General features: G+C 44.5%; 1 protein-coding gene across 3 annotated transcripts in view; it reads right to left on the bottom strand.

Annotated features, from left to right (window-relative positions):
* LOC106600820 (junction plakoglobin a) overlaps positions 1 to 26,185 on the bottom strand; it is a 61,119-nt gene that overhangs the window by 17,848 nt on the left and 17,086 nt on the right. For all 3 annotated transcript variants that reach the window (XM_014192516.3, XM_014192517.3, XM_082973638.1), the window contains exons 2-4: positions 2,351 to 2,405; positions 1,740 to 1,904; positions 1,037 to 1,290 (exon numbers count right to left, since the gene is read on the bottom strand). In XM_014192516.3, the coding sequence (XP_014047991.1) occupies positions 1,037 to 1,290; positions 1,740 to 1,904; positions 2,351 to 2,366 (435 nt within the window). In that variant the 5' untranslated portion in view covers positions 2,367 to 2,405. The remainder of the gene's footprint in view (positions 1 to 1,036; positions 1,291 to 1,739; positions 1,905 to 2,350; positions 2,406 to 26,185) is intronic.

A 26,185-nucleotide genomic window follows, 5' to 3' on the forward strand; every position in this document is an offset into this window, starting at 1 on the left:
TTAAGCAACGTTTTACAACAGAATTGATTGTGGCTTGCCATAACAAAGTGGTTGAATACTTATTGATTTAAGACGTTTCAGCTTTTCATTTTTTAATTAGTTTGTACACATTTCTAAAAACATAATTGCCATGGCATTACAAAACGTTGCAATTTAATCCATTTTAAGTAATGGGGTTTGAATACTTTCTGAAGGCACTGTACATTAGATACACACAGTACACACTTTTTTCTTACAATAGTTACTGGCTGAATAATTTCCAAATCAGCCTATTTGTTTAAACAGTGTAATTGAGTTTGATCAAAGATTGCTCCCAGCAGGTAGCTGGGGGGGGGTGAGGACAAGGTCATCCATTGGAAGGTCTTTAATCTTGAAATCCTTGGCCATATTTTCTATTTGATTAGCTGCAGTGGTATAAAATTTAAGTAAAAATACTTTAAACTACTGCCTAAAGTAGTTTTGGGGGTATCTGTACTTTACTATTTATATTTTTGACAACTTTTCCTTTTACTTCACTACATTCCTAAAAAAAATTACGTACTTTTTACTCCATACATTTTCCCAGAAAATGGCCCAATTTGCACACGTTTCAAGAGAACATCCCTGGTCATCCCTACTGCCTCTGATCTGGCGGACTCACTAAACACAAATGCTTTGTTTGTAAATGATGTCTGATTGTTGGAGTGTGACCCTTGACTTATATTTTAGCAACTACATTTACTTTTGATACTTAAGTATATTTAAAACCAAATACTTGTAGACTTTTACTCAAGTAGTATTTTACTGGGTGACTTTCACTTTTACTTGAGTCATTTTCTATCAAGGTATCTTGATAGAAAATTTTACTTGAGTACTTTTTCCACTACTGATTAACTGCATCACTAACTTCTTAATATTGATTGAAGGTTCAGATTGTTTTTAATAGGAGCACGTTGGAAATAGTGTTGTTTAATGCATTCATGTGTTAACATCTGTGCTTTGTGAAAATGGGATTTATAACAAAGTTAATTTCTGTTAACTCTTAGACGTTATTTACCGCATCATCGTCGGCCAGCAGCTTGGTGAGCTCGGGCACGGCGCGAGTGGCCAGCTCGGCATCATCCTGGTAGTTAATGAGGTGGACGATTGCGGTCTTGAGGAGCTGCGAGGGCTCAGCTAGCCGCTGGACGTTGGTCTGCTGACCGGGGTCAGTCTGAGTGGACAGCACCGCCTCGCCCTCCACCAGGGTCTCTGGGAACATGGCCGCTCTCACCCGCTGGGCCCGCGTCAGAGTGTACTGGGCCTCCACCTCTGGTGGGAGAGAGGGATGAGAGAAGTATGAGAGAGGGATGAGAGAGGGAGAAGAAAGGGAGGAGGGGGAGATCAACGGATACGTGGATAGATTTATCCATAGATAGTGTTTCAAACTAGTGATATTTTGAAAGAGTTTCTAGCCCCTAGTCAGTGAGTCCCTAGTTTTTCAGAAGAAGAACCATGCCTATTTTAAGACATGGAGCCAGTCTAAACTGGCCTGTGTACGTATGTGATGGCCTATGAGCGAGTGAGTGAATCACAGCATGATTATGACATTGAATGAGTAAGGGTTGACCTATTTGTACAGAAAGAGATGTAGAGAGACTGAAAGAGAAGTAGAGCGAGAGGGAACAATGGAATGAGAGAGAAAGGGGGGATGGAAAGAGAGAGGGGGAAGTGGGAATATGAGAGAAAGGGAGAGAGAGAGATAGAGAGATAACTTATACCTGTAGGGTTTTCCACCATCGTGGTGGTGACGGCATACTTCTTGGCGCTGTACTCTGTGCCCTCGTCATCTCGCACGGTGGTGGCGCCTGATTGGATGCCGGAGTCGTGGGCGTAGTATGTCTGCTGCCACTCAGCCACCTTCACCGAGCCCTCTGCCTCGTTCACTGGGAGGAGAGGGAGAGAGAGAAGTGAGAGCGAAAGAAAGAGAGAGGAGAGAGCGAAGAGAGAGAGAGAGAGAGAGCGAGAGAGAGAAGTGAGAGCGAAAGAAAGAGAGGAGAGAGAGAGAGAGAGAGGAGAGAGGGGACAGGTTGGAAGAGTGACATAGCATCTAAGTATCACTTTTCACAATCCTAGACCCTGGATTAACCTTGTGACAGAGTGGATATGTAAAAGGGGTAATAAAAATAGTGTGATTGATTGACTGAGAGCCAGTGGTCCGTTGTTTCCCTCAAGACACTATATTTATGCTCAGCCACTCCGAAGGGACACTGAGTGGATGGTTGCCAGTGTGTTTCTAGGGTACAGCAGCACCGTGCTCCAAACGTTGGTTAATCAAGGACAATTCTTTGCAGATTAAACGATGCCAGTGAGTCTTTAACAAAATACTTACTTTGCATGGACATCATCACTGTCCAGTCTCAAAACTGGCCTTTGGAGAAAACTTTCTGGAAGAGAGGAAAAAATAGAAAGAGAGAACATTAGGCCATGAATCATGGTCCTGTGTGGCTCAGTTGGTAGACCATGGCCCTTGCAACGCCAGCGTTGTGGGTTAGTATTTTGGTATTCATTAGGATCTCCATTAGCTGCTGCAAAAGCATCAGCTACTCTTCCTGGGGGACCAGTAGGAATAAATACGAAAATGTATAAAGTCACTACTGTAAGTCGCTCTGGATAAGAGCGTCTGCTAAATGACATACATGGAAAAACGACCATCAGAGAGCTAATAAATCTGAAGAAAAAACGAAAACAAATGCATCCAGAGCAACTTTACATTACAATGCCCTTATTCCTGCGGGATAACTCAAGGAAGAACAATGGAGCGTCTACTGGAATAACTCATTGTATACCCAACTAGAATATGATCTGCTTGGTAACAACTGAAAAGTTCTAAAAACACCTTTGGCTGTTTATTTGTTTGTCCAATGCTTACATGCAAGTGAGACACAACTAAACTAGACACTCCAAATGATGTAAAATGTCACAGTAATGTCAATATAATATTAAGTGTCCCCATAAAATGGAACTAAGTTTGTGCAGCACGACAGTAAGGACTGAGAGTGGCGTAAATGGGACAGACTCCATATCCCGTCCCTTCGGTACAGCCCGACCCAACTACTGCAGGGCGGGTGGGGGGTGGGCCGGTGGGGGTGGGGGTGGGTGGGGGGGGGAGACGGTGACATTTGAGAAGTGGTGAGCGTCTCTCCCTGAAAAGGTTTCTCCTTTCCGTTCGCCAAACAATGCTTAATTCATGACTATAATTAGGCCAATGGTGGAGATGAGCGACAGAGGGAGGAGGGTGGCGGTGGTGTTGCAGAGAAATAATCCAAATGCATTATGGGAAAGAGCATTGTCCCCTGCTGTTTGTGACAAATATTCCCCAAGAGACAACAGAGAGGTTTTCTGCGTGTTTGTTGCTGACGTAAATAGCTGCAAAGTACTCGCTGGAAGGAGCTAAATCAATTATTGACCCTAATTTTGGGAGGGAAATCCTTTTTTTTGCTCTCCTCTGGGTTTAATCAATGTCTGAATTGGCTATTCTGCCAAATAGCTCAGATCTATTTGCTACCCACTTACTGAACAGCACATAAAATAAAGTGATAAATATATAATGAGTGATCTAGGCTACTTGGAAGGTGTGTGTGTGTGTGTGTGTGTGTGTGTGTGTCCACTGTCCATGTATGTGTATCTGATGCTGATCTTGTTCAAAGCGAGATATCTAAAACTCAATATGCTAGCCTATATATAAACCACATTTTCTCCATACCGAATGAGAACTAGCTAAGAAATGATGACAAATACGCTCTCTTTAACTGAGCTTAAACTGACTGGAAGGCAGACGGAGAACAAAACAAATGAGCAAAGCGTAACTGCTTTTCTCCAGGCATGGAAAACGGTTCATACATTTCATCATCACCCCCTTCACAACGTAATGAAGAGTTCCGCGTGACTGACAGGTAGATGAAAGACTTCCAGTTTCCACACCAACCACACAATCTCCCATAGAGCCAATGCTACTGAGTGAGAGCCTCGATCCGCACCCCCACTTAGAGACAATGAAGCCTGTCTGTCTGACACAAAATGGCAGGGTGACATGAAAACAGAAGCATAACTCATAAAAAGCAGATTTGGGCATTTGGACTGTCATAACAGGCTTTCAGAGAACCATTCTCTCAAGTTTACCGTTCAATGTTTACCTCAGCGGCACCTTGAGAGGAAAAACCTGAATGTGAGGACTCGATATGAAACATTTAGAAACCTCCACTGTCTAAGACAAACTGACAATTCTCTTTAGCACAAGGGTGTTTCTGACAGAAGCTGTTTTTCCTGTCATTCTTAAGTTTGTTTCTGTAATCTCCACGGACGCGCCTTTTTCTCGCAACCTCTTTTTCCTATCTCTCATTCTATCCATCCCTCCTGTTCGCACTCCAAGGACACCTAATCTCTTTGCTCATTTTTAGCCACACCATTAAACTCTCTATGTTGTATTTTCTCAATCGTTCCTTCAACCCTCTATAAAAAAATTGCTTTTCCACCAAATGCTTTTTCTCTTTTTCCTCTTTCCAAACCACTGTTCCTCTCTAAAGTCTCTCTCTGTCTCCCCCCCCCCCCTCGCTCCGTTTATTCTGGAGAAGATAAAAACCAACTCCACCACTCTCTCACTGTCGCTTGGGGACACACAAGGCTTCTGGGAAATTGCTTTTTTAATTGTTGTTGTTATGATGCCACACCGCCTGTTTTCCTCAAGTCATTAATCAAACTAACCATGGAGGGTCTGATATTGATGCGCACACACACACACACACACACACACACACACACACACACACACACACACACACACACACACACACACACACACACACACACACACACACACACACACACACACACACACACACACACACACACACACACACACACACACACACACACACACACAAGCCCCAAGAGCCAGTTGGTCTAGCCAACGGTGGCCAGGGATGGTATTTAGTTCATTAAAAAGCACTTAAAAACATTGTGGTGGAATTCAAAATGTCTTTTTACAGAACTGCCTTGACATAATGAAATAATACACGGTTAGCATAATACTCTTCGATGAACCTTCTTCATTAATGAATACGGTCTGTTCGCTCATTCAGTTTATCTGAAGGCTTTGGTTTGGTTCAAAGGGAAAAACCTTGTCGGTTGCCCCTGCTCTGTGATTTAGAAAGAGACTGATATTTTTTATTTCCTTTTACATTAGAATACAACTGTGATACTACTTAAAGTAGCTATACACACCACGTACTGCAGGGTTTAATCTCGGTCAGTTGTTTTGAAGAGTATTAAGGTGTGTGTGTGTGTGTGTGTGTGTGTGTGTGTGTGTGTGTGTGTGTGTGTGTGTGTGTGTGTGTGTGTGTGTGTGTGTGTGTGTGTATCCCCATAGGTCAAAGCCAGAAATAACCTGGGCAGGAAAGAGCAGAAGAGGGGAAATTCCTGTTTTCTGTCCATTGTCCCAGTGAAGGTCATGATTATATTAACGTAATCTCTTCTCTCTCCATCCCATTCTTTCTTTCACCTTTATAAGTCCCCTGCTTGCTGTATCAATAATTATTGGCTTCGCTCCCTGTATGTTTCTACTTCTCTCTTGTATACATTTCTCTCTTTCACTCACACACACAGTACATCAAGGCTGCTGTTGCCAGGGCTCTGAGGCGCAGGGAGGATGTTTTTGGACGGCGCACAGCTGAACAACGCTACACCAGCAGATCTACCCTCTTCTATTAGACCTTAAGGGTCTGTGCAAGTTTGGCAGTGTGTGTTTGTGTGTGCGTTTTGTAGGTTGCAGGTCAACAGAGTGCGTGTGATGTGTTTGCATGTGTGTAAGACGTATTGATGTTGATGACACACAAATGTATTGACGGCTGACTCACGGGTCCTCGGTACTTATACTTCACTGTGGATGTGTGTGTGCGACTGACAGTGTGTGTGTGTGTGTGTGTGCAGACAAGGTCAACGGTCATCCCGTCTCTCCATGGCTGACTCATCTCCAGGATATGATAATGAGATAACAGTCTCTCTCTCTCTCTCTCTCTCTTTCTTTCGTTCTTTCTCTCTCTCATTCTCTCTCTCTCTCTCTCTCGTTCTCTATCTCGTTCTCTCTCTCTAACCGCAATACACACCGGGCCATGCAGATGAAAGCAGCGGCCGTTTATTTGGCATCACAGTCGGCTGCAGATACGCCGTGTTTGCCAAACTCCTGGAGCGGATCTGATGACACTGTCACTCCCCCCCGGTCAGCCTCCAATTACAAACCCAGCCAGTGTTCCCAACTTTCCTTCCCCACACGCTGTGCTACTGTTCTCAGACCGGTGAAAAGCTACGGTGGGATTTTGTGGGCCCTAAATGAAAATGTGTTGACGCCCCCCCCCCACACCTAGCAGGAAATAATTTTAGTGGCCCCACTCTTGAAGGTGCAGAGGAAAAAAATGCTCTCGAGTTCATTTCCTGCAATTCTACACATTGTGCTATGGGTTTGAGAGATTTTTGTTGTGATTTTGAAGCTTGTTTCCTGCAATTCTACACATTTTGTCATGACTTAAGCTATGTTATGATATCTGAGAGAGAGGGCCTAGGGCTGGTCCTGTTGTTCCCTTCCCAATGCTCTCCCACTGTTCCTAGACCTGTGAAAAGATGGTGCTGCTGCTGTTATTCTAAACTCACTGACACGCTCCCACTGTTCTCAGACCTTTGAAAAGGTGCTAGTGCTGTTGCTGCTGCTGTTGTTGTCCCCTCCCTGTTGCTCTGTTCACCCTCTGTTCCTAGACCTGTGAGGAGCTGACTGCATGTTAAGAAGTGGTCCCTTGTTTGGTGACTGACAGTGCCACTGTGATGTAGAGGTAGTAAGTTAGAGTAACATGCAGTACCTTGATATGTCAGGCTGACCTAAATATTCCAGTGGAAACACAACCACCACACTGAACTCCAGAGAAACCATCACACTGAGCTCCAGAGAAACCATCACACTGAGCTCCAGAGAAACCATCACACTGAGCTGTAAATGAGTTTGGAGCGTGGATGCTGTGCAGAGTTCTGCTTTTGTCCTCTGTACCTAAATCATTCAGGTGTTTACAACACCCTTCTGTCACCATCACCCTGACAGCAGCTCAAATGTCACTTAAAGGGATAGTTCAGGTCAAATCTATATTTGGGTCGAATTACCCTTACCTGAGTTGTCTGAAGGCCATGGTGACAGAATCCACAAGAATACATTATTTAGTTCTGCCACGGCGACGAATTAGCGTATAAGCATAGTCAAAATTCATGAATGTAAACAGCCAAAACAATGTTAGCAATGCTGCATCACAAGCCCAAACTTCCTCAAAAACACTTCAAACTATTATTTTTGGCTCTGGTAATCAATCTGCGAGTGCCCAATGGAATATAATGCAACTTTATTGTTCATTTTACAGCAAAGAACAGAAAAAGATGCGGCTGTGAGACTACATGAGGAAAAAGTTCCAGTTTTGAGTGACAAAATTCCAGCGATTATTTCAGCATTATGCGTGGTAAAAAATATACTGAACATGTAAAATTAACATGTAAAATGTTGGTCCCATGTTCATCAGCTGTCCGGGTGGCTGTTCTCAGAGGATCTTGTAGGTGAAGGATCCGGATGTGGAGGTCCTGGGCTGGCGTGGTTATACGTGGTCTGTGGTTGTGAGGCCGGTCGGACCTACTGTCAAATTCTCTAAAATGCCGTTGGAGGCGGCTTATGGTAGAGAAATTAACATTAAATTCTCTGGCAACAGCTCTGGTGGACATTCCTGCAGTCAGCATGCCAATTGCACACTCCCTTAAAAATGTTGACATCTGTGGCATTGGTTTTTGTGACAATACTGCATATTTTTGAGTGGCCAGCACAAGGTAATGATCATGCTGCTTAATCTGCTTCTTGATATGCCACACCTGTTAAGTGGATGGATTATCTTGGTAAAGGATGCTCACTAACAGGGATGTGCACAAAAGTTGATAGAAATAAGCATTTTGTGCGTATAGAACATTTCTGGGATCTTTTATTTCAGTTCATGAAATATGGGACCAATGCCTTACATGTTGCGTTTATATTTATGCTCAGTATATTTTTCACATACAAACTTTATATGTCCGAACTCAAAATCAAATATTCTTCTCAAAAATAACATGTGGTAGAACGTTTATTTTGATTGGCAATTTTCTGTGTTTATCAAAGAGCCATCAGGTTGCCTGATTTCAGATGTATCCATGTAAACAGGATTATTAGGAAAATCGTTCTTCTTGCAGAGCATGTAAACATTTTAATTGAACTATTATATTAATCTGACTATTCACAATAATACAGTGGGGGGGGAAAGTATTTGATCCCCTGCTGATTTTGTACGTTTGCCCACTTACAAAGAAATGATCAGTCTATAATTTTAATGGTAGGTTTATCTGAACAGTGAGAGACAGAATAACAACAAAAAAATCCAGAAAAACATATATCAAAAATTTTATAAAATTATTTGCATTTTAATGAGGGAAATAAGTATTTGACCCCTCTGCAAAACATGACTTAGTACTTGGTGGCAAAACCCTTGTTGACCCATCCACGACCCATTTTCAATGCCCTGGCTGAGGGAAGGAGGTTCTCACCCAAGATTTGACGGTACATGGCCCTGTCAATCGTCCCTTTGATGGGGTGAAGTTGTCCTGTCCCCTTAGCAGAAAAACACCCCCAAAACATAATGTTTCCACCTCCATGTTTGACGGTGGGGATGGTGTTCTTGGGGTCATAGGCAGCATTCCTCCTCCTCCAAACACGGCGAGTTGAGTTGATGTCAAAGAGCTCCATTTTGGTCTCATCTGACCACAACACTTTCACCAGTTGTCCTCTGAGTCATTCAGATGTTCATTGGCAAACTTCAGACGGGCATGTATATGTATTCTTGACCAGGAGGACCTTGCGGGCGCTGCAGGATTTCAGTCCTTCACGGCGTAGTGTGTTACCAATTGTTTTCTTGGTGACTATGGTCCCAGCTGCCTTGAGATCATTGACAAGATCCTCCCGTGTAGTTCTGGGCTGATTCCTCACCGTTCTCATGATCATTGCAACTCCACGAGGTGAGATCTTGCATGGAGCCCCAGGCCGAGGGAGATTGACAGTTCTTTTGTGTTTCTTCCATTTGCGAATTATCGCACCAACTGTTGTCACCTTCTCACCAAGCTACTTGGCGATGGTCTTGTAGCCCATTCCAGCCTTGTGTAGGTCTACAATCTTGTCCCTGACATCCTTGGAGAGCTCTTTGGTCTTGGCCATGGTGGAGAGTTTGGAATCTGATTGATTGATTGATTGATTGCTTCTGTGAACAGGTGTCTTTTTTTACAGGTAACAAGCTGCGGTTAGGAGCACTCCCTTTAAGAGTGTGCTCCTAATCTCAGCTCGTTACCTGTATAAAAGACACCTGGGAGCCAGAAATCTTTCTGATTGAGAGGGGGTCAAATACTTATTTCCCTCATTAAAATGCGAATCAATTTATAACATTTCTGACATGCGTTTTTCTGGATATTTTTGTTGTTATTCTGTCTCTCACTGTTCAAATTAACCTACCATTAAAATTATAGACCGATCATTTCTTTGTCAGTGGTCAAACATACAAAATCAGCAGGGGATGAAATACTTCCCCCCCCCCACTGTACCAGTATTGTGTGCATGTAACCGTACTCAGAGAAGATATTGTTTATAAGGGATAAACATATACAAGAAGCCTTTTATATGTAAAGCCTTTACAAGCAATATCTTCTCTTGCTCCCTCACATTCTTTCCCCAAATTATACAGAAGCAACTGTATGTTTTCCTTTTCTGACTTTACAGAATATTACCCACCTCTTTCTTTGCTCCAACCACCCTTTCTTAGTTCCTTCTCTCTTCTCTCTCCCCATCCAACCCCATTTCTCAGTTCCCTCTCTCTCCCCATCCAACCCCATTTCTCTCTGAGAATAGTATCTGCTGAGTCAAACTGCAAAACCTCTGCAGTATTTACTCTATCTTCCTCTCTCACAACTCCTTAATGCCGTCTGCTCCCCTCCTCTCCCCCGCGTACCTCTATAGACTCTATAACCAAGCAGCACTCCCTTATCTTCCTATAAGGTATTTTCTGAGTCAGAGGGTATAGTATGTACGGGAGCTCAGGGATCTAAAGAGTCTTTAGTAAACCTGAGGTTACATACTGTGCTCAGCAGGAAGTGCCCTTTAGGTCCTATAGGAAATGATAGTTCACTGGCAGACACTGAGCCATGACAGGTGCAGTTCCACAGGATGTAGGCCTAGACAGGTAGGGTAGCGGGAAACTATACATATGTGGGTCAAACTTCTGTTGAGTGAGGTGTCTCACTCTAAACATTCAGGCTTCTGCTTATTAAAAATCCTAAATGACTTGGAATGATCATTCCGAGATATTCCTAGAGATCTAGCCTACCTAGTCAAGTGCACACAACATGTCTAGCTGAATCACATCATCCTCTGCAAGCGGCTACACTCCAGCAGTTAACGAACTCCATAGGGTAGCTGATCTAATATGAATAATCATCAATCAATACAGACTGATCACTGTAGGATGGCGGGGTGATCATCAACTGAAAGGATGTCACTAATGTACTTATGGAGATCGACGAGGTGATTAAACATGGTGCACTCACAGAATAGGATAGGAGAATATTAGGAATTAGTAGATCAACGTAGCATCATCGACTCATGTTTCCATGTGAACGACTATTATATTAGACCAACTAACCAAGACGTTATAGCCAGTTACCTTTTGCTCTCACTTTTATTAAGTTAGTTCAAAAGAACTGCCCTTCACACAAGCACGATAAAAGTGATGAGTTTGGCTGTTCAAAGGAGTTTTCGGAATACATTTCTGTGATAATGAGTTGGCATAAGAACTTAGTGTGCTACAAACTACAAAGCTAGAGGATAAATGAAGCAGACCAAAAGGACAGCAAATTATTTCTTCCCAGTAATTTACAGAGACTTTGTTCCTGTAAGAGTAGTAGCGTTGCCTCACATGGCTGGCTAATTATCTCATCTCTGCCACGTAAGTGGGCACAGCTCACAAGGAACCCGAGCACAAGGGAGAGGAGGATACAGGTCGAATCAGAGATCCGAAAACAGCTTTTTCGGGTTCACAAAAGGACATGCCTAACCTCACATGCCCCCAATGAGGAACAACTTATTTTCTCTCCCTCTCTCCTAATCTTAAATTGAACTGGCATGCTCTGTGCCCCGCAGAGATGAGGTAAAAAGACACCATCGGGCCAAACGTTTCAAGGCCAGGTAACAAATGGATCCTGTCACGACGGTGTCATGAATTCATTAGTCGGCCATTCTTCCGAACGCACCCAGTTCCAGTTCCCAGCCAGACTCAGCCACTAGACTGAGGTAACATCAAGAGGAGACCTCCCTACTTTTCAATGAAGTCTGAAAAACAATTTCCGACTTTTTGTCAAGAATCGTAATATTCCCCTAATGGGCTACTTAACATAGGCAAAACAAACAGCAACAACTGCAGCTTTCTGTTCTAAAGACGTCAAAAAAAGTCCTGAAGCTGGTGGCTCAATTCAAAGACACCAGACAGACAGACAGTGTGGCTTTAAGCAGTTGAGCGATACATCCCACAACTTCAAACAGACACCAAAGATTTGAGGAAAACAGAGCTACAGGGTGACGATCGAAAGTGAAAAATCCTATTATCATCCCCTTCTGAAAACCGTCATGAAATGTCGGCTGGCGTCAATTCAACAGCGGTTTTACAATCTAAATTTAGACGATAAAAATCCTTGGGAATCGGGATGCGTTTTTTTTGTGTGTGATGGTTGCGCCTTTGATGTCCCCTGGAAGCCTTGTTTGCTAATGAGGTGTGGGGAGGGGATGCTGAAAGAAAAGACCTCCTCTTATCTCCTGCCTGTATCCCAGCACAGTAGCTTCAGTTCAACAGGACAAGCAAGTCTGCCATGCCACACACACACACACACACACACACACACGTCTCTGTGGGGAATGAAAGCCTTTTCATCTTCAGTCTTCAGTAATCCGCTGCTATTAGCAGTGCCGAGCGGAGGGAGGGAGTTGCATAGCGGCCCTGGGATGACGGATATGTGCCAGCATGGCTGTGACTGGTGATCTTGAGAGGCGGCGAATAGAACAATCCCTCTCATCTTGACAAGTTCTGCACATGGGACACGGAGAGGGAATGAATCCCTAGGAAACTCGCTAATTAACGAATGCAAAACGTATTTGAGCCTAACAAGACTTCCGTCTACATTGTCTTATCAACGCCTCCCTCGCTCGTTATGAGTCTGCAAGCTAAGCTATTCATAGTTTCAAGAAATACTCTACATGAGGTTGCAGAGAATCAGACTACGGAAGAACGGATACTGAACGATATAGCCTGTGTTTGGTTTGGTAAACTGCCGTTGGACATGCAGTTATGGAAACGAAATGAGGTACACTCAACAGTAACAAATGAAAGAGGGATAAACCTGCGCAACAGTGTGAAACATAAAATGCAAATTAAAGGGCATGAAAACTCTTTCTGGAATATATTCAGCCAACCATGCTTTTGAAAACACAAGCCTCAGACTGTGCTGTCTGTTCAGCCAAGGCCAAAGCTATGGTCCACTGAAACAAGTTTATTGCGAAAAACGGAACCTCGAAAGTCAGATACGAATAAAATAAACACATTCGTCAATAACTTCATCCGAGTAGAATTCTGAGTGGGAGAGTGTTGTTGGAGAGGAAATGGATTATTCTGAATGTTTCATGTTCCCTGGCAATTTTAGCATGTAAATCTTGGTGGGGCAAACTCCCCCCCAAAATTTGGGATGCATGCCAGCAAAGCCACAACACAACACAACACTAAACAATACATGAATTGCACTATAAAGGTGACAAACGGTGCCCACAAACTGTTAGGGCCTACAAAAAGTTCCAACAGCAGTCCCAACACCTTACCACTGCTACACCTGGCTACCAGCTGAGCCTTGTATGGCAGCGAAACAGTTCATTTCGAGCTCTCCCCGTAGATTTGGCGGTGACGTAGTGTCCCCAAGTGTGACAGAACACTGAGCCAATCACGGTGCAACTAGAGAATATTACCAACCCCTATGCTCTGCATTCTCTGATGGCTGCCCCACAACCACAGAAAGCACTGAGCAAGGCTGAAACACCTGCACCTTGGAGATGCCTTACTCAACAGACCATGTTTGTATGCGGCTTTATTAATTCAAATGTTTTTTTTTTTACATTGTTCTCAAACTGATATGCGACACATATATTTTTTTTTCATTTGAGTACCCGAGTACTCAAAAAATAAATAACAAGATTACTCGAACAGTCCAAAATGCCCATTGCTACATCAGACATCATTACGAATGTAAATACATTCGTTTCAGAGTAAAAAATGTCTAATAACCTTCACAGTGAGCAGTCAAAATGTTTTTGTTTGTTGTAGGTGGTCTTTATTACAGGCCAAATGGCATCCTATTGAATCCATAAGACCCGGAAAGTGCTGCCTGCAGGTAAATCAATGGGAACGCAAGGCAGGGATCAATAGTGCTTCTGCTTTCTCTCTGGTGGATGGAGGCTGTCAGCCCACAGAACATCAGGACATCTGACGGCAGGAATGGGGATCCCGGGGAATGATGAGAGAACGATGAAACGTAAACACGGGAGAGATCGAACCCCCTGCTAATATCCATGATGGATTCTGTGAGTGTCACGCTGGGGCGCTGTGGTGTCTGTTTCTGTGTTGCAAGAGTAAGTGTGTGTGTTAGTGTGAATGTGTGTGTGTGAGTGAGTGAGTGAGTGAGTGCGTATGTGTGCAGTGCACTGTGGTATCTCAACGTGCATGTAATTGACGCCCTGAGGGGGAGCAACACTTCCTGCATTTAAAGTAAATAAGGGAGGTTGAAGGTCGCGGAGTCTCGCTGTCATTTCTACTGGGTCAGATCAGGCAGGGGATGACATTTACAGCACCATCCATATCCAATCCAATGTCTGGCTGTCTGTTCATTCGGATAAACACTTTAAATGGTTGAGGCACGATCGTGGTTTCTGACCAAGACGTGATTCATTTGATTTACATAGCAGCTTCTGACAAACCTTGAATTCTTTCTGTTCCGACTGCATAGTGACCATGTGGAGGTATCAGAGCCTCGTGAAATATGAAATGGCTGCATAAACACGGAGAGAGAGAGTGAGGAGAGTCACGTATTACTGAATTGCACAGAGGAGTCTATATCAGGGACATGTCTACAGCTGGTCACGAATCTACATAGTGGAAATGGAATTTACACATGGCCACACATTCAATCTCAGGTGTACTTACGGACACTGATAGAAGCACACCCAATCACAGGCTAACTAAAGCCAAATGATTTAGCCTACATATCCAGTCAAAGATTCAACAAGATGGGAAATATTCTACTAAATCCTTCTCCTTTGTGTTGTGTGCACTGCAGCAGCGTGCTGAAATGAAAACAGTGAGAGCGAGGAAGACCATGACGAAGCCCAATCAGACTATTAAGTGTAACACTAGTCTAGGTCCTCTGAAGCGGTTATTGCGTCTGTAAATGTTGACAAAGGGCTCTTTTATCCGATTTGTTTGTTGTCGACATTGGAATGGATCCTCTAGACCTTGTTTCTGGATGTGATTTGCCAGTTCAATAGCTCATATCAAGTGCTCTTGGGAAGGTTGAGGGATGAAGGTTTCTCTATTGAGACTGAACGAGAGCCAATAGAAATAAACCTTTACAGTGATTAAGCTCTCCCTTTCAAAAGCTTCTCATTCAGCGGACCGTAAGCTGCACTGATATGATTGGTCAGGCAGCCTTAAACTCTCAAATAATAATAAAAAAAATGAAAAAACATCCAGTTTAACTGCAAACACAACACATCTGCAATCTGACTACAACCCTCATCCTACCATTCCACCACAGGTCTCTTCCCTTCTACCAAATGGGCAGTCATCTCAAAGACACACTAAACCATAACATACATAGTGATCACATGTACTCCATCTTGGACTGTAGCTTATTCTATAATAGTCTCCTGAACAAAACAAATATGTCATCTAATTTATACCACACTATTCCCATTGTCCTCTCATGCCTTCCTTCCCCAATGGGCTGACATTGCAGCTGTGGTATGGTGTGTTGTTGTGTTACAAGTAGAGAGGCAGGAAATTCCCTCTGTTCTTAACCTCCCCCTCCCACCCACCCCCTCTGATCTGTCCCCTCTGTAGGATTTTAACTAAGCACAGAGTGAGTGGGAGAGATGCTAACCTAACCACCATCATACGTTCCAGCTCTCTCTTTCTTTCTTTCTTTCTTTCTTTCTTTCTTTCTTTCTTTCTTTCTTCTTTCTTTCTTTCTTTCTTTCTTTCTTTCTTTCTCTTCTTCTTTCTTTCTTTCTTTCTTCGTGCTCTCTCTCTTGCTCTCTCTCTGTCGGTGCTATGAGCATTATAGGATCTCTCACACCGATATGGACAGAGTGAGTCATTAGCCACTAGCAGCAAGTTTGCTGACATAGTATAATTGCAAGCAATGAGTGGGCCTGTCTGCAGCTCCCACGCTAGTCTGTAGTCTGTGTGTGTGTGTGTGTGTGCGTGCGTGTCTGCATCTATGTGTGTATCAGTCAATGCACTTGAGGATATGTCCGTGTGCGTTTACAAGCCAGTTAATGAGAACGAGGGAGAAGCGTGGTTTAAAGGCCCAGACGGTCGGGCTCAAAGCTGACGGAGGGGAACGATCAAAGCATCAGGTCTTCAGAGAGAAGAAGGCGGAGGGTATGAGCTATCTTCACTCATCAGATCCCTTATTCGTTTTGGCATGCCTTCCTGTGCTACGAGTAAATGGGAAGAGATCCCCGAGCCAACGGAGGATGACTTTAAACAGTATGAGTGGGAGGGTTGTGTGTGGCTAGCTCACTGTAGGTTGATTAAAGCTGAGGAAATGAAAATGAAAAGCAGGGAAGGGGTGGACACAGACTGGAATTCAGGCCATTGTGGTACAGTGGAGCCAATGCTAGATAGATAGTGTGGATGGAACCACTAGGGTCAGTAGGGTCAAGGTCAGTAGAGCAAAAGCCTGGACATGGCAGAAAGTGCCTCTAGGGGGACAAAGGTCACTGGTAGGAGAAACAGCAGACTCAGCAGCACAAGAAGGGAAAAAAAGGCAAATGGATGAGGTTCGGGGAGAGAAAGCCAGGCTTTACAACAATAAATCAAATAATCCAAATTCTCCATTGCATTTCCTCACTACAGTGCAGTGCCTGGAGGACTGTGGGGGCCAGGGTGGGGGACAGGTTATGCCCTGGCAATACCAGGGTTGGGGACAGGTTAAGCGTGGGGGACAGGTTATGCCCTGGCAATACCAGGGTTGGGGACAGGTTATGCCCTGGCAATACCAGGGTTGGGGACAGGTTAAGGGTGGGGGACAGGTTATGCCCTGGCAATACCAGGGTTGGGGACAGGTTATGCCCTGGCAATACCAGGGTTGGGGACAGGTTATGCCCTGGCCATGCCAGGGTTGGGGACATGTTAAGCGTGGGGGACAGGTTATGCCCTGGCCATGCCAGGGTTGGGGACAGGTTAAGGGTGGGGGACAGGTTATGCCCTGGCCATGCCAGGGTTGGGGACAGGTTAAGGGTGGGGGACAGGTTATGCCCTGGCCATGCCATGGTTGGGGACAGGTTAAGCGTGGGGGACAGGTTATGCCCTGGCCATGCCAGGATGGGGTCAGGTTATGCCCTGGCCATGCCAGGGTGGGGTCAGGTTAAGCCCTGGCCATGCCAGGGTGGGGTCAGGTTATGCCCTGGCCATGGCAGGGTGGGGTCAGGTTAAGCCCTGGCCATGCCAGGGTGGGGTCAGGTTAAGCCCTGGCCATGGCAGGGTGGGGGACAGGTGGGCCCTGGCCATAACCACTGATAGCAGCTCAGTAAATTGGTGCCAATTTGCCGACATGTTTTATACCAGGTTTTCCCCACATCCTTTTCTCCACACAGGTTTTGAATACCTTTTATGGATAACTAGGATGCGAGAGTCCAGTACGCAACCAGAAATATGGCTTACAAATCTAATTTTGTTGGCAAAATTGCACGGACCCCTGCGAGCATGCTCCAAATAACATGCCAAAATCAACTCAGTCATTTTAAACCAAGCTGAAAAGAACTTCACTTCTGTGAACTCTTGTGGCTTGTTTACTTTCAATGGCAAAGTAGAAAGGGGAAAAGAACATTGTGAACATTGTGAGGAATGCCACGTGGTGTGAGTTTCACAACGACCCTCCAACCAGGGCGTTCAAGTTCCATCTCAAGCTTCATCCCCAGCTTTGTGTTGCTACTTCCCCCTGGTACCAACCACAGCTAGCCTCTTCTTTGATTGTGCGATATGGGGAGACGAGCGTTTTACCCAGCAGATAACATCCTTTTTGTAGCAGAACCTTTTATCCACGCTCCACACTCGGATAAGACGTCTATCCATCTATCTAGTCCTCCTTCATACAAGCAAAAAAGCTCCAGGGACCGAGATGTAGCAGCCAAATGTTTGTTTTCTCCTTCTCCAGGTTTCCCTTGATGTGTTGTTTTTAGTTCCCCCATTCCCTGCATTTTACCCTCAGCCCCCTACCACAGCCCCGAGGAACAGATAAACGGATAAGACAAACCGATCCCTGCCAGGCTCAGCAACGGCTAAGAGGGGGACGGACTCTGAACTTAGTACAGGAGAGAGAGAGAGAGAGAGAGAGAGAGAGAGAGAGAGAGAGAAATGAAGAGAAGGACTCAGAAGTCCAAAGAAGAGAAGAAAAACAGAGTGCTGGCTCTTGGTGGGCGGGGCGAATATGTGGCGATTACACACTAGGCGTTAAAATAAATCAGCCGAGCGCCTAAACGGCTCGCTTTGGAATTGTGCCCACGGGATGGAAAGCAGAGCCCAACCACAGAGACCTCAGATAGAGAGAGAGAGAAAGATGGGGGGAGAGAGAGAAAGCGAGATAGAGAGAGAGAGAGATGAGATGAGAGGAAGAAGGGCTGCATGAAATGGACAAAGAAGCAGAAAAAAGATATATACAGAGAAGATGAAACGTAAAGAATGAACTAGAGGGGAAAAGAAAGAGAGAGGGAGGGAGGGGTGAAAGAGAGATGGAGCGGGAAAATTGGAGAGATGAGAATAGAAAAGAAAGAGTGACAGAAAGAGAGTGAGAGTGACTGAGGAAGACAGAAATAGTGAAGGGAGAGGGAGGCGGAGGGCTAAAGCCTTCATTTACAGGCAACATTAATCCAATTTTCTATATCGGATGGATATAGAATTTACTTTCCCTCTGTTTGAAGGGAGCAGAGGAAATCCCCAAAAAATCCTTATTGAGCTTGTCTGGAAAATAATATAACATGCACAGGAGAAAACACTTGAAGATACTAGCCTGCCTTGCCAGAAGAAAATGGATCTCAAAGATCAGAGAGAGAGAGAGAGAGAGAGTGAGGGAGAGAGAGAGGCCTTCAAAAATGTGTGTCTTAGCTGCACAACAGAATTCAGGAAGCAACTTATTATTGCCAAAACTCACAGTTCTTTCTATAAAAGATGCAGGTTTGTTTTCTAAATGAACAAGCTTGGTTTGCTAACAGGGACTACTTAGCCCCTCATCCACTGGTGTGCGATGCCAGGAGGACATTATGCTGTCGCTGCACTGTGTGAAAACCCAGCCAGCTTCTCAGCTTTGCATACTGAAGCACTACATGATGTCGTAGCAATGCAGCCAATTCCAACTCTGCCGCCGACAGACTGAGCAAAAGACAAGGCAACAGAGAGAGTATGAAAGTGGAAGCGGTTCAAAGAAGGTGAGGACCGAGGGCAAGCGAGGTGAGATAGAGAGAGGAGAACTGGACAAATAAGGGGGAAAGGGAGCACATAATGAGTAGAAAAATAAATAGGAGAAGAAGGAGGGATATGGCGCAACAGAGGAATGAAAAAGTAACAAGAAAGAGTGTTAGGCAGGAAAGGAAAATGGTAGAGAAACGCAGAGGAGATAAGGAACACGGAATGAATAGAGGAGAGGAGGAGATTGTGAAGAGGTGAGAAAGTGAAGGAGGTGGGGGGAGACAGTGATGGCAATTGGAGAAGACAGGGCTTTCAATATTCCGAGCGAGGCGTCAATTGAAAGGAGTCGACGGGCTCACTGGAGGGGCCTGGCTCGGTACACATCCGCTCACTGGAGACACACGGGTTATAGACTACTGGGGCCTGCCTGAACACACACACCATACACACGCCCATGCACTTATTCAAACACACATGTTCACACACACATGCACACGCTACTTTTCTTTCACGGTGACAAAGCAGTGATTCAAATGGTGCATATCTAACTGCAATGCTCCCCAACAAAACATGTTTTCCTCCTTTGGCAACCACCTCATTTCTCTTTCAACAAGTCCAAGTCCTCTGATCATCTCCATCTCCCGCTCTCTCTCTGTCCTGTCTAGATCTGTCTCTATCTCCTCCTGTCTTCCTCTCTTCTCTATCCATCTCTCCCTGCTGCCCTCCTTTCTTCTTAGATCATGTGGGAGCTGTCCTTGACCAGAGAGAAACTGCCTGTCAGATAGAGGTAAAAGTGTGTGTGTGTGTGTGTGTGTGTGTGTGTGTGTGTGTGTGTGTGTGTGTGTGTGTGAGAGAGAGAGAGACAGCCTCAGGGGATGGCATTGTGGCCTGCAATACGTCACTCTTTCCTTCAAAAACCCCTGATGAGCACACAAAACACAGCACCGGATAATCTGAGGTCATGTCTCTTAACCACTATCGCCACTGCTCTGTTCTCACACACACACACACACACACACACACACACACACACACACACACACACACACACACACACACACACACACACACACACACACACACACACACACACACACACACACACACGCACAAAATACTGACAAATACACACAAAAACATACATCCATTGGACCATAATATACACACTGTTTTTTTTTATCAAAATGCCTTCTGGAACATGTGAACTTTCATGTGCCTTAATAACAAAATTGTATTCTATTTGTAAATACAAATAAAATTGTTCAATTACGGGCCTAGTAGGTTTAGCCATGGAAAAAGTCAGGAACCTTCCCGCTAGCCATTATTGGCTGAGATAATGGATAGGTGAGTTCAGATTGGTATGCCATGTAGCACGCTTATGTCTATAACATGAGCTGCTCAGTATGTGTAGATAATCCTTTCTACCATGTCTTTTTTGAAAGATGTCATGAAGAACTGAAAAAGTGCTGCCCTGAATTTAACAGGCACTATCGACAAAGATCAGTGGGGAAAAGTTGTGATGGAATTCTTTGTGAAGGACGATCGTGCCATGCTGACTCTCTCTGACTCTGAAAATGAATCAGACGATCCCTGATTTAGGTCAAAACATTTTCATTGAAGCAGCCATTGTAGAGTCTTCTGGTGACAGTGATGGGGAACAAGCGGCGATCAACAGTGTTGTTGTCACGGAAGAAGTTGACCGAGTTTTGAAATCAGCGGAATGCCCAGTGGAAGCAGAGAATTACAGCTAAGGAGATTGAGAAAATTCTGCCTTTTGATTGAAAATATGCAGAGGGAGTCGAAAAGAGAACACAGAAGGCTGTTGTAACCCGAAGGCAGGTGTTTTATACATCTTCAAACTAAGGGCAACCATGGCATCCATGACAGAGGCAGAAGCGTTCATCCATGTATACGGGTAAGTCTAGTTAGGTACAATTTCAGATATTATACATGTTTAGCTTTGTCAGAAAGTAATTTACATTGCAAGTTAAAGCATACTGTTAGCTAGCTAACGTTAGCTGGCTGGCTTGCTAGGTAACGTTATATGTAAAATGTGTACTGTTGGGGGTATTGGAGGACCAGGGTTGGGAAACACTGGATGAGGTTATAAGCCAAGGACTAGATAAAGTGTATTTTTGCTACTACTTTCACTACTTGAAATCTTTGGTTGTTTACTACACTACCTAACTCACTCTGTTTAGCACATGGCCTCAAATGTGAATACTTAAAGAGATGGGTGGGGCTAAGGCTCAAGAGGGTTTGAATGATGCTGAATGTCTGTAGACCAGTGGCGGTCGGTGTTGTTCAAGATGAGGGAAGATGATTATTTTTAAGGCCTTATTTCTATTACAGCATGTTGGATGGTTGTCATTCATATTCCATTCACCCAGCTCAATGTAACATCGATAGGTTTAGGCAGTTGCATGACAGTTGAATTTTCCCTGTACCCATCATGAGGTTGCTACAACATAGCCTATGACACATTCAATACCGCCTTGCACACTCTTGCCTGCATCTAGCCGATCTAGGGAGTAATCATTAGTCCAACAGTTGCAAATGTGAATTTCTATTGGACAAATTCAGGTATTTTTTATCCCCGTTTCGTTCCGTTTGCTTCCGTTTAACAAGTGTTTTTGACCAGAATCGGTGGAATGAATACACCCGTGATCACACGCAAACACAGTTCACTTTCATAGTATCCACATGAAAACAGCAACTATCTACGCGCTCTCCTCCTCGCACCTTTTTCCTTCACTTGTGGACATCAGTGCACAACACATCATCTGTCTGTGACCAGACGGAAAAACCTTTCCAAGCCAAACCTTCATATCATGATCGCTATAACCATCACACACAGCCTGCATTGTCGTCACGTCATAGTCAACATAGCTACTATACCAAATGCGTTAGTAGACCCTCTACAAACATGCAGTACAGTGTACAGTCAGAAAGCGGTGGCAATAAATTAATAAAACCAAATGCTTACCTTGACTTGGAAGAATTCCAGTGTTGGATAGCCATAGCCAGCTGGCTAACATAGTGGGCTAAACTAGCTAGCTGCATTCACTAGCTAAGTGAAAGTAAGAAAAAATACAACCAAATATAGCTAGCTCTCGCTCTCACTTCTCCTTCATTTTGGAAGAAATTAATTTGTTCAAAACTATTAAACTATTGTCTTTCTCTCTCTTTGAGTCAACTACTCACCACATTTTATGCACTGCAGTGCTAGCTAGTGCTAGATTCATTCTCTGATATTTTGACTGGGTGGAAAACATGTCAGTTCATGCTGCAAGAGCTCTGATAGGTTGGAGGGCGTCTTCCGGAAGTTACTGTGTACGTCTATGGAAGGGGGTGAGTACCATGAGCCTCCTAGGTTTTGTATTGAGGTCAATGTACACCATGGTGCTACCCTACAGAGTGCTGTTGAGGCTACTGTAGACCTTCATTGCAAAACAGTGTTTTAATCAATTATTTGGTGATGTGAATATATTTAGTTTAGTTTTATCTAAAAATGATAACTCTTTTAATGTTTCACTATTTGTATTTTTATGAAATTCACTGAGGATGGTCCTCCCCTTCCTCCTCTGTGGAGCCTCCAATGGTGTAGACAAAGAAGAGCTCTCCAGTAGGTGTACCAAAACATTCCAGGGCCATTTTCTCAAAAATGGGGTTACAAGTTTATCAACTTTCAAAGCAGAATTACTTTCCCATTGTTCCTCAACTGCAGTGTATGATACAGTGGCTTGAGAAAGTATTCACCCACTTGGCATTTTTCCTTTTTTGTTTCCTTACAACCTGGAATTAAAATGGATTTTGGGGGATGTGGGGGTTGTATCATTTGATTTACACAACATGCCTACCAATTTGAAGATGCAAAATATTTTTTGGGTCAAACAAACAAGAAATAAGATTTAAAAAAATGAAAACTTGAGCGTGCATAACTATCCACTCCCCCCCCTCCCCCCAAAGTAAATACTTTGTAGAGACACCTTTTGCAGCAATTACAGCTGCAAGTCTCTTGGGGTATGTCTCTATAAGCTTGGCACATCTAGCCACTGGGATTTTTGCCTATTCTTCAAGGCAAAACTGCTCCAGCTCCTTCAAGTAGGATGGGTTCCACTGGTGTACAGCAATCTTGAAGTCATTCCACAGATTCTCAATTCGATTGAGGTCTGGGCTTTGACTAGGCCATTCCAAGACATTTAAATGTTTCCCCTTAAACCACTTGAGTGTTGCTTTAGCAGTATGCTTAGGGTCATTGTCCTGCTGGAAGGTGAACCTTCGTCCCAGTCTCAAATCTCTGGAACACTGAAACAGGTTTCCCTCAAGAATTTCCCTGTATTTAGTGCCATCCATCATTCCTTCAATTCTGACCAGTTTCCAAGTCCCTGCCGATGAAAAACATCCCCACAGCATGATGCTGCTACCACCATGCTTCACTGTGGGGATGGTATTCTTGGGGTGATGAGAGGTGTTGGGTTTGTGACAGACATTGCGTTTTCCTTGATGGCCAAAAAGCAACATTTTTGTCTCATCTGACCAGAGTACCTTCTTCCATATGTTTGGGGAGTCTCCCACATGCATTTTTGTGAACACCAAACATGTTTGCTTATTTTTTTCTGGCCACTCTTCCGTAAAGCCCAGCTCTGTGGAGTGTACGATGGACAGATACTCCAATCTCCGCTGTGGAGTTTTGCAGCTCCTTCAAGGGTTATCTTTGGTCTCTACTTTTGCAAGGCACTGTATACACTTTCTAGCTTTAAGTCTCTACTTTTATCCAATGTAAAAAAAAAAAAAGAGTGCTACATAGGACCACATCGAGCTGGTCAGTCACATATGGACAAAGCCAGTGGGACAAGAGGCCATTCCTAGACTAAGGGTCAGTACAGATAAAGAGAGATAAGTGGACCTCTGAGAGAAACATTTTAAGAGTGAGGGAGAGGCTGAGAAAAAGACGGGGAGAGATGGAAGGAAGACAAAAGGGAAGAGACAGGGAGAGTGCATCAGTGGGGGAAGGTGGTCATAGATGGTAAGATAAAGAAGAAAGAGTGAGAGAGTGCGAGAGAGACAGAGACAGAGAGAGACAGAGAGAGACAGAGCGACAGAGAGACAGAGAGAGACAGACAGAGATAGAGAGACAGCGAGAGAGAGACAGAAAGAGAGAGAGAGAGAGAAGCTTGTAGGCCAAAACCTGGGCCCTCCTACGCCCTCTTGTCCTCCAGTCATCCTGACTTTATGCACAGGAGCCAACTGTATTCTGTATGGCTCAGCAGGCCTATACACACACACACACACACACACACACACACACAGACACACACAGACACACACAGACACACACACACACACACACACACACACACACACACACACACACACACACACACACACACACACACACACACACACACACACACACACACACAGATCGAGAACAGAAGTGAGTGCGTAGACTACAAGACCAGTGTATGCAAAGGCCATTTGAATAAGACATTAACCTGAAAACAACAGGCGCTGGCTGTTGTGGAGATGTAGCTGGTCTGGTCTGGTCTGTCGCGGGGAGACCTGGCAGAGACCTGACAGCCTGCAGACACCCGGCTTCACTCTCCCTCCCTCCCTCCCTCCCTCCCTCCCTCCCTCCCTCCCTCCCTCCCTCCCTCCCTCCGACCCAAGGGGTTGGCACGGTAACCACAAGGCAACGTAGGGCAGATCTGACAGACGGGGCTCTCCTCACCCCCTCGGCCTCATGGGAGAAATAATCTGCACACTGAGTGAACTCTTCCTCCACACACAGACAGAGAGAAACAGGGAGAGAGCGAGAGAGAGAGAGAGAGAGGTCATGATCAGATGAGCTCCTGCATTTTTCCCCATGTTCTTAAAAAAATATAGATTTAGAGTTAGATAAACTTGGATTTTTTTGTCAGGAACATATACAGGATGCTACCCTCTACAACTAACCTTCACTCCAAATCAAAACTCAAAACCTCCAACCTGATTTTGGACGGAATTACAGAATCACCTGGAAGGCTTACAACTACCAAATATAATTATTCCAAAGCTATACAGCAAATGATCTTGAAAACAACAGAAACCCAAAAACACCATACAACCTGCAACTGGGTGAGTAATGTTTAGTCTGAAGTTATATTTTATTTCCAAAAGCCAAGAAGAAAATACATTACATTACTTTATAAGGACTGAATGCTAAATTTAGGCTGCCAAGCTTGATACGACTTCAATTAGCACTGACGTGTCAAGTGAGAGGTGTCAAAGCCCTTTAGCCCAACGATGGCAGGAGAGTCACACAGTCTACTCCAACCAAATAGAGAGGATTTAGAAGCTAGCTCCCGCTGTTCAGAGGTAATTAAAATACAGTAACCTGTGTATGTAAAGAATGATAACGCAAGAAAAGAGCACAAAATGAAGCGTCTTATGGAAAATCAAGAGACACTTTTTGCTGACTAAAATAAAAATGGGAACATCAGCAACCTCATCTTCCACACAGACCATCCCCTGGCATGGCACAGTGCTATATTAACCAGACCATCCCCTGGCATGGCACAGTGCTATATTAACCAGACCATCCCCTGGCATGGCACAGTGCTATATTAACCAGACCATCCCCTGGCATGGCACAGTGCTATATTAACCAGATCATCCCCTGGCATGGCACAGTGCTATATTAACCAGACTATCCCCTGGCATGGCACAGTGCTATATTAACCAGACCATCCCCTGGCATGGCACAGTGCTATATTAACCAGACCATCCCCTGGCATGGCACAGTGCTATATTAACCAGACCATCCCCTGGCATGGCACAGTGCTATATTAACCAGACCATCCCCTGGCATGGCACAGTGCTATATTAACCAGACCATCCCCTGGCATGGCACAGTGCTATATTAACCAGATCATCCCCTGGCATGGCACAGTGCTATATTAACCAGACCATCCCCTGGCATGGCACAGTGCTATATTAACCAGATCATCCCCTGGCATGGCACAGTGCTATATTAACCAGACCATCCCCTGGCATGACACAGTGCTATATTAACCAGACCATCCCCTGGCATGGCACAGTGCTATATTAACCAGATCATCCCCTGGCATGGCACAGTGCTATATTAACCAGACCATCCCCTGGCATGGCACAGTGCTATATTAACCAGACCATCCCCTGGCATGACACAGTGCTATATTAACACAGACCATCCCCTGGCATGGCACAGTGCTATATTAACCAGACCATCCCCTGGCATGACACAGTGCTATATTAACCAGACCATCCCCTGGTATGGCACAGTGCTATATTAACCAGATCATCCCCTGGCATGACACAGTGCTATATTAACCAGA

Source organism: Salmo salar, chromosome 03 (genome assembly GCF_965601325.2).
Source record: "Salmo salar chromosome 03, fSalSal1, whole genome shotgun sequence".
Classification (NCBI taxonomy): domain Eukaryota; kingdom Metazoa; phylum Chordata; class Actinopteri; order Salmoniformes; family Salmonidae; genus Salmo; species Salmo salar.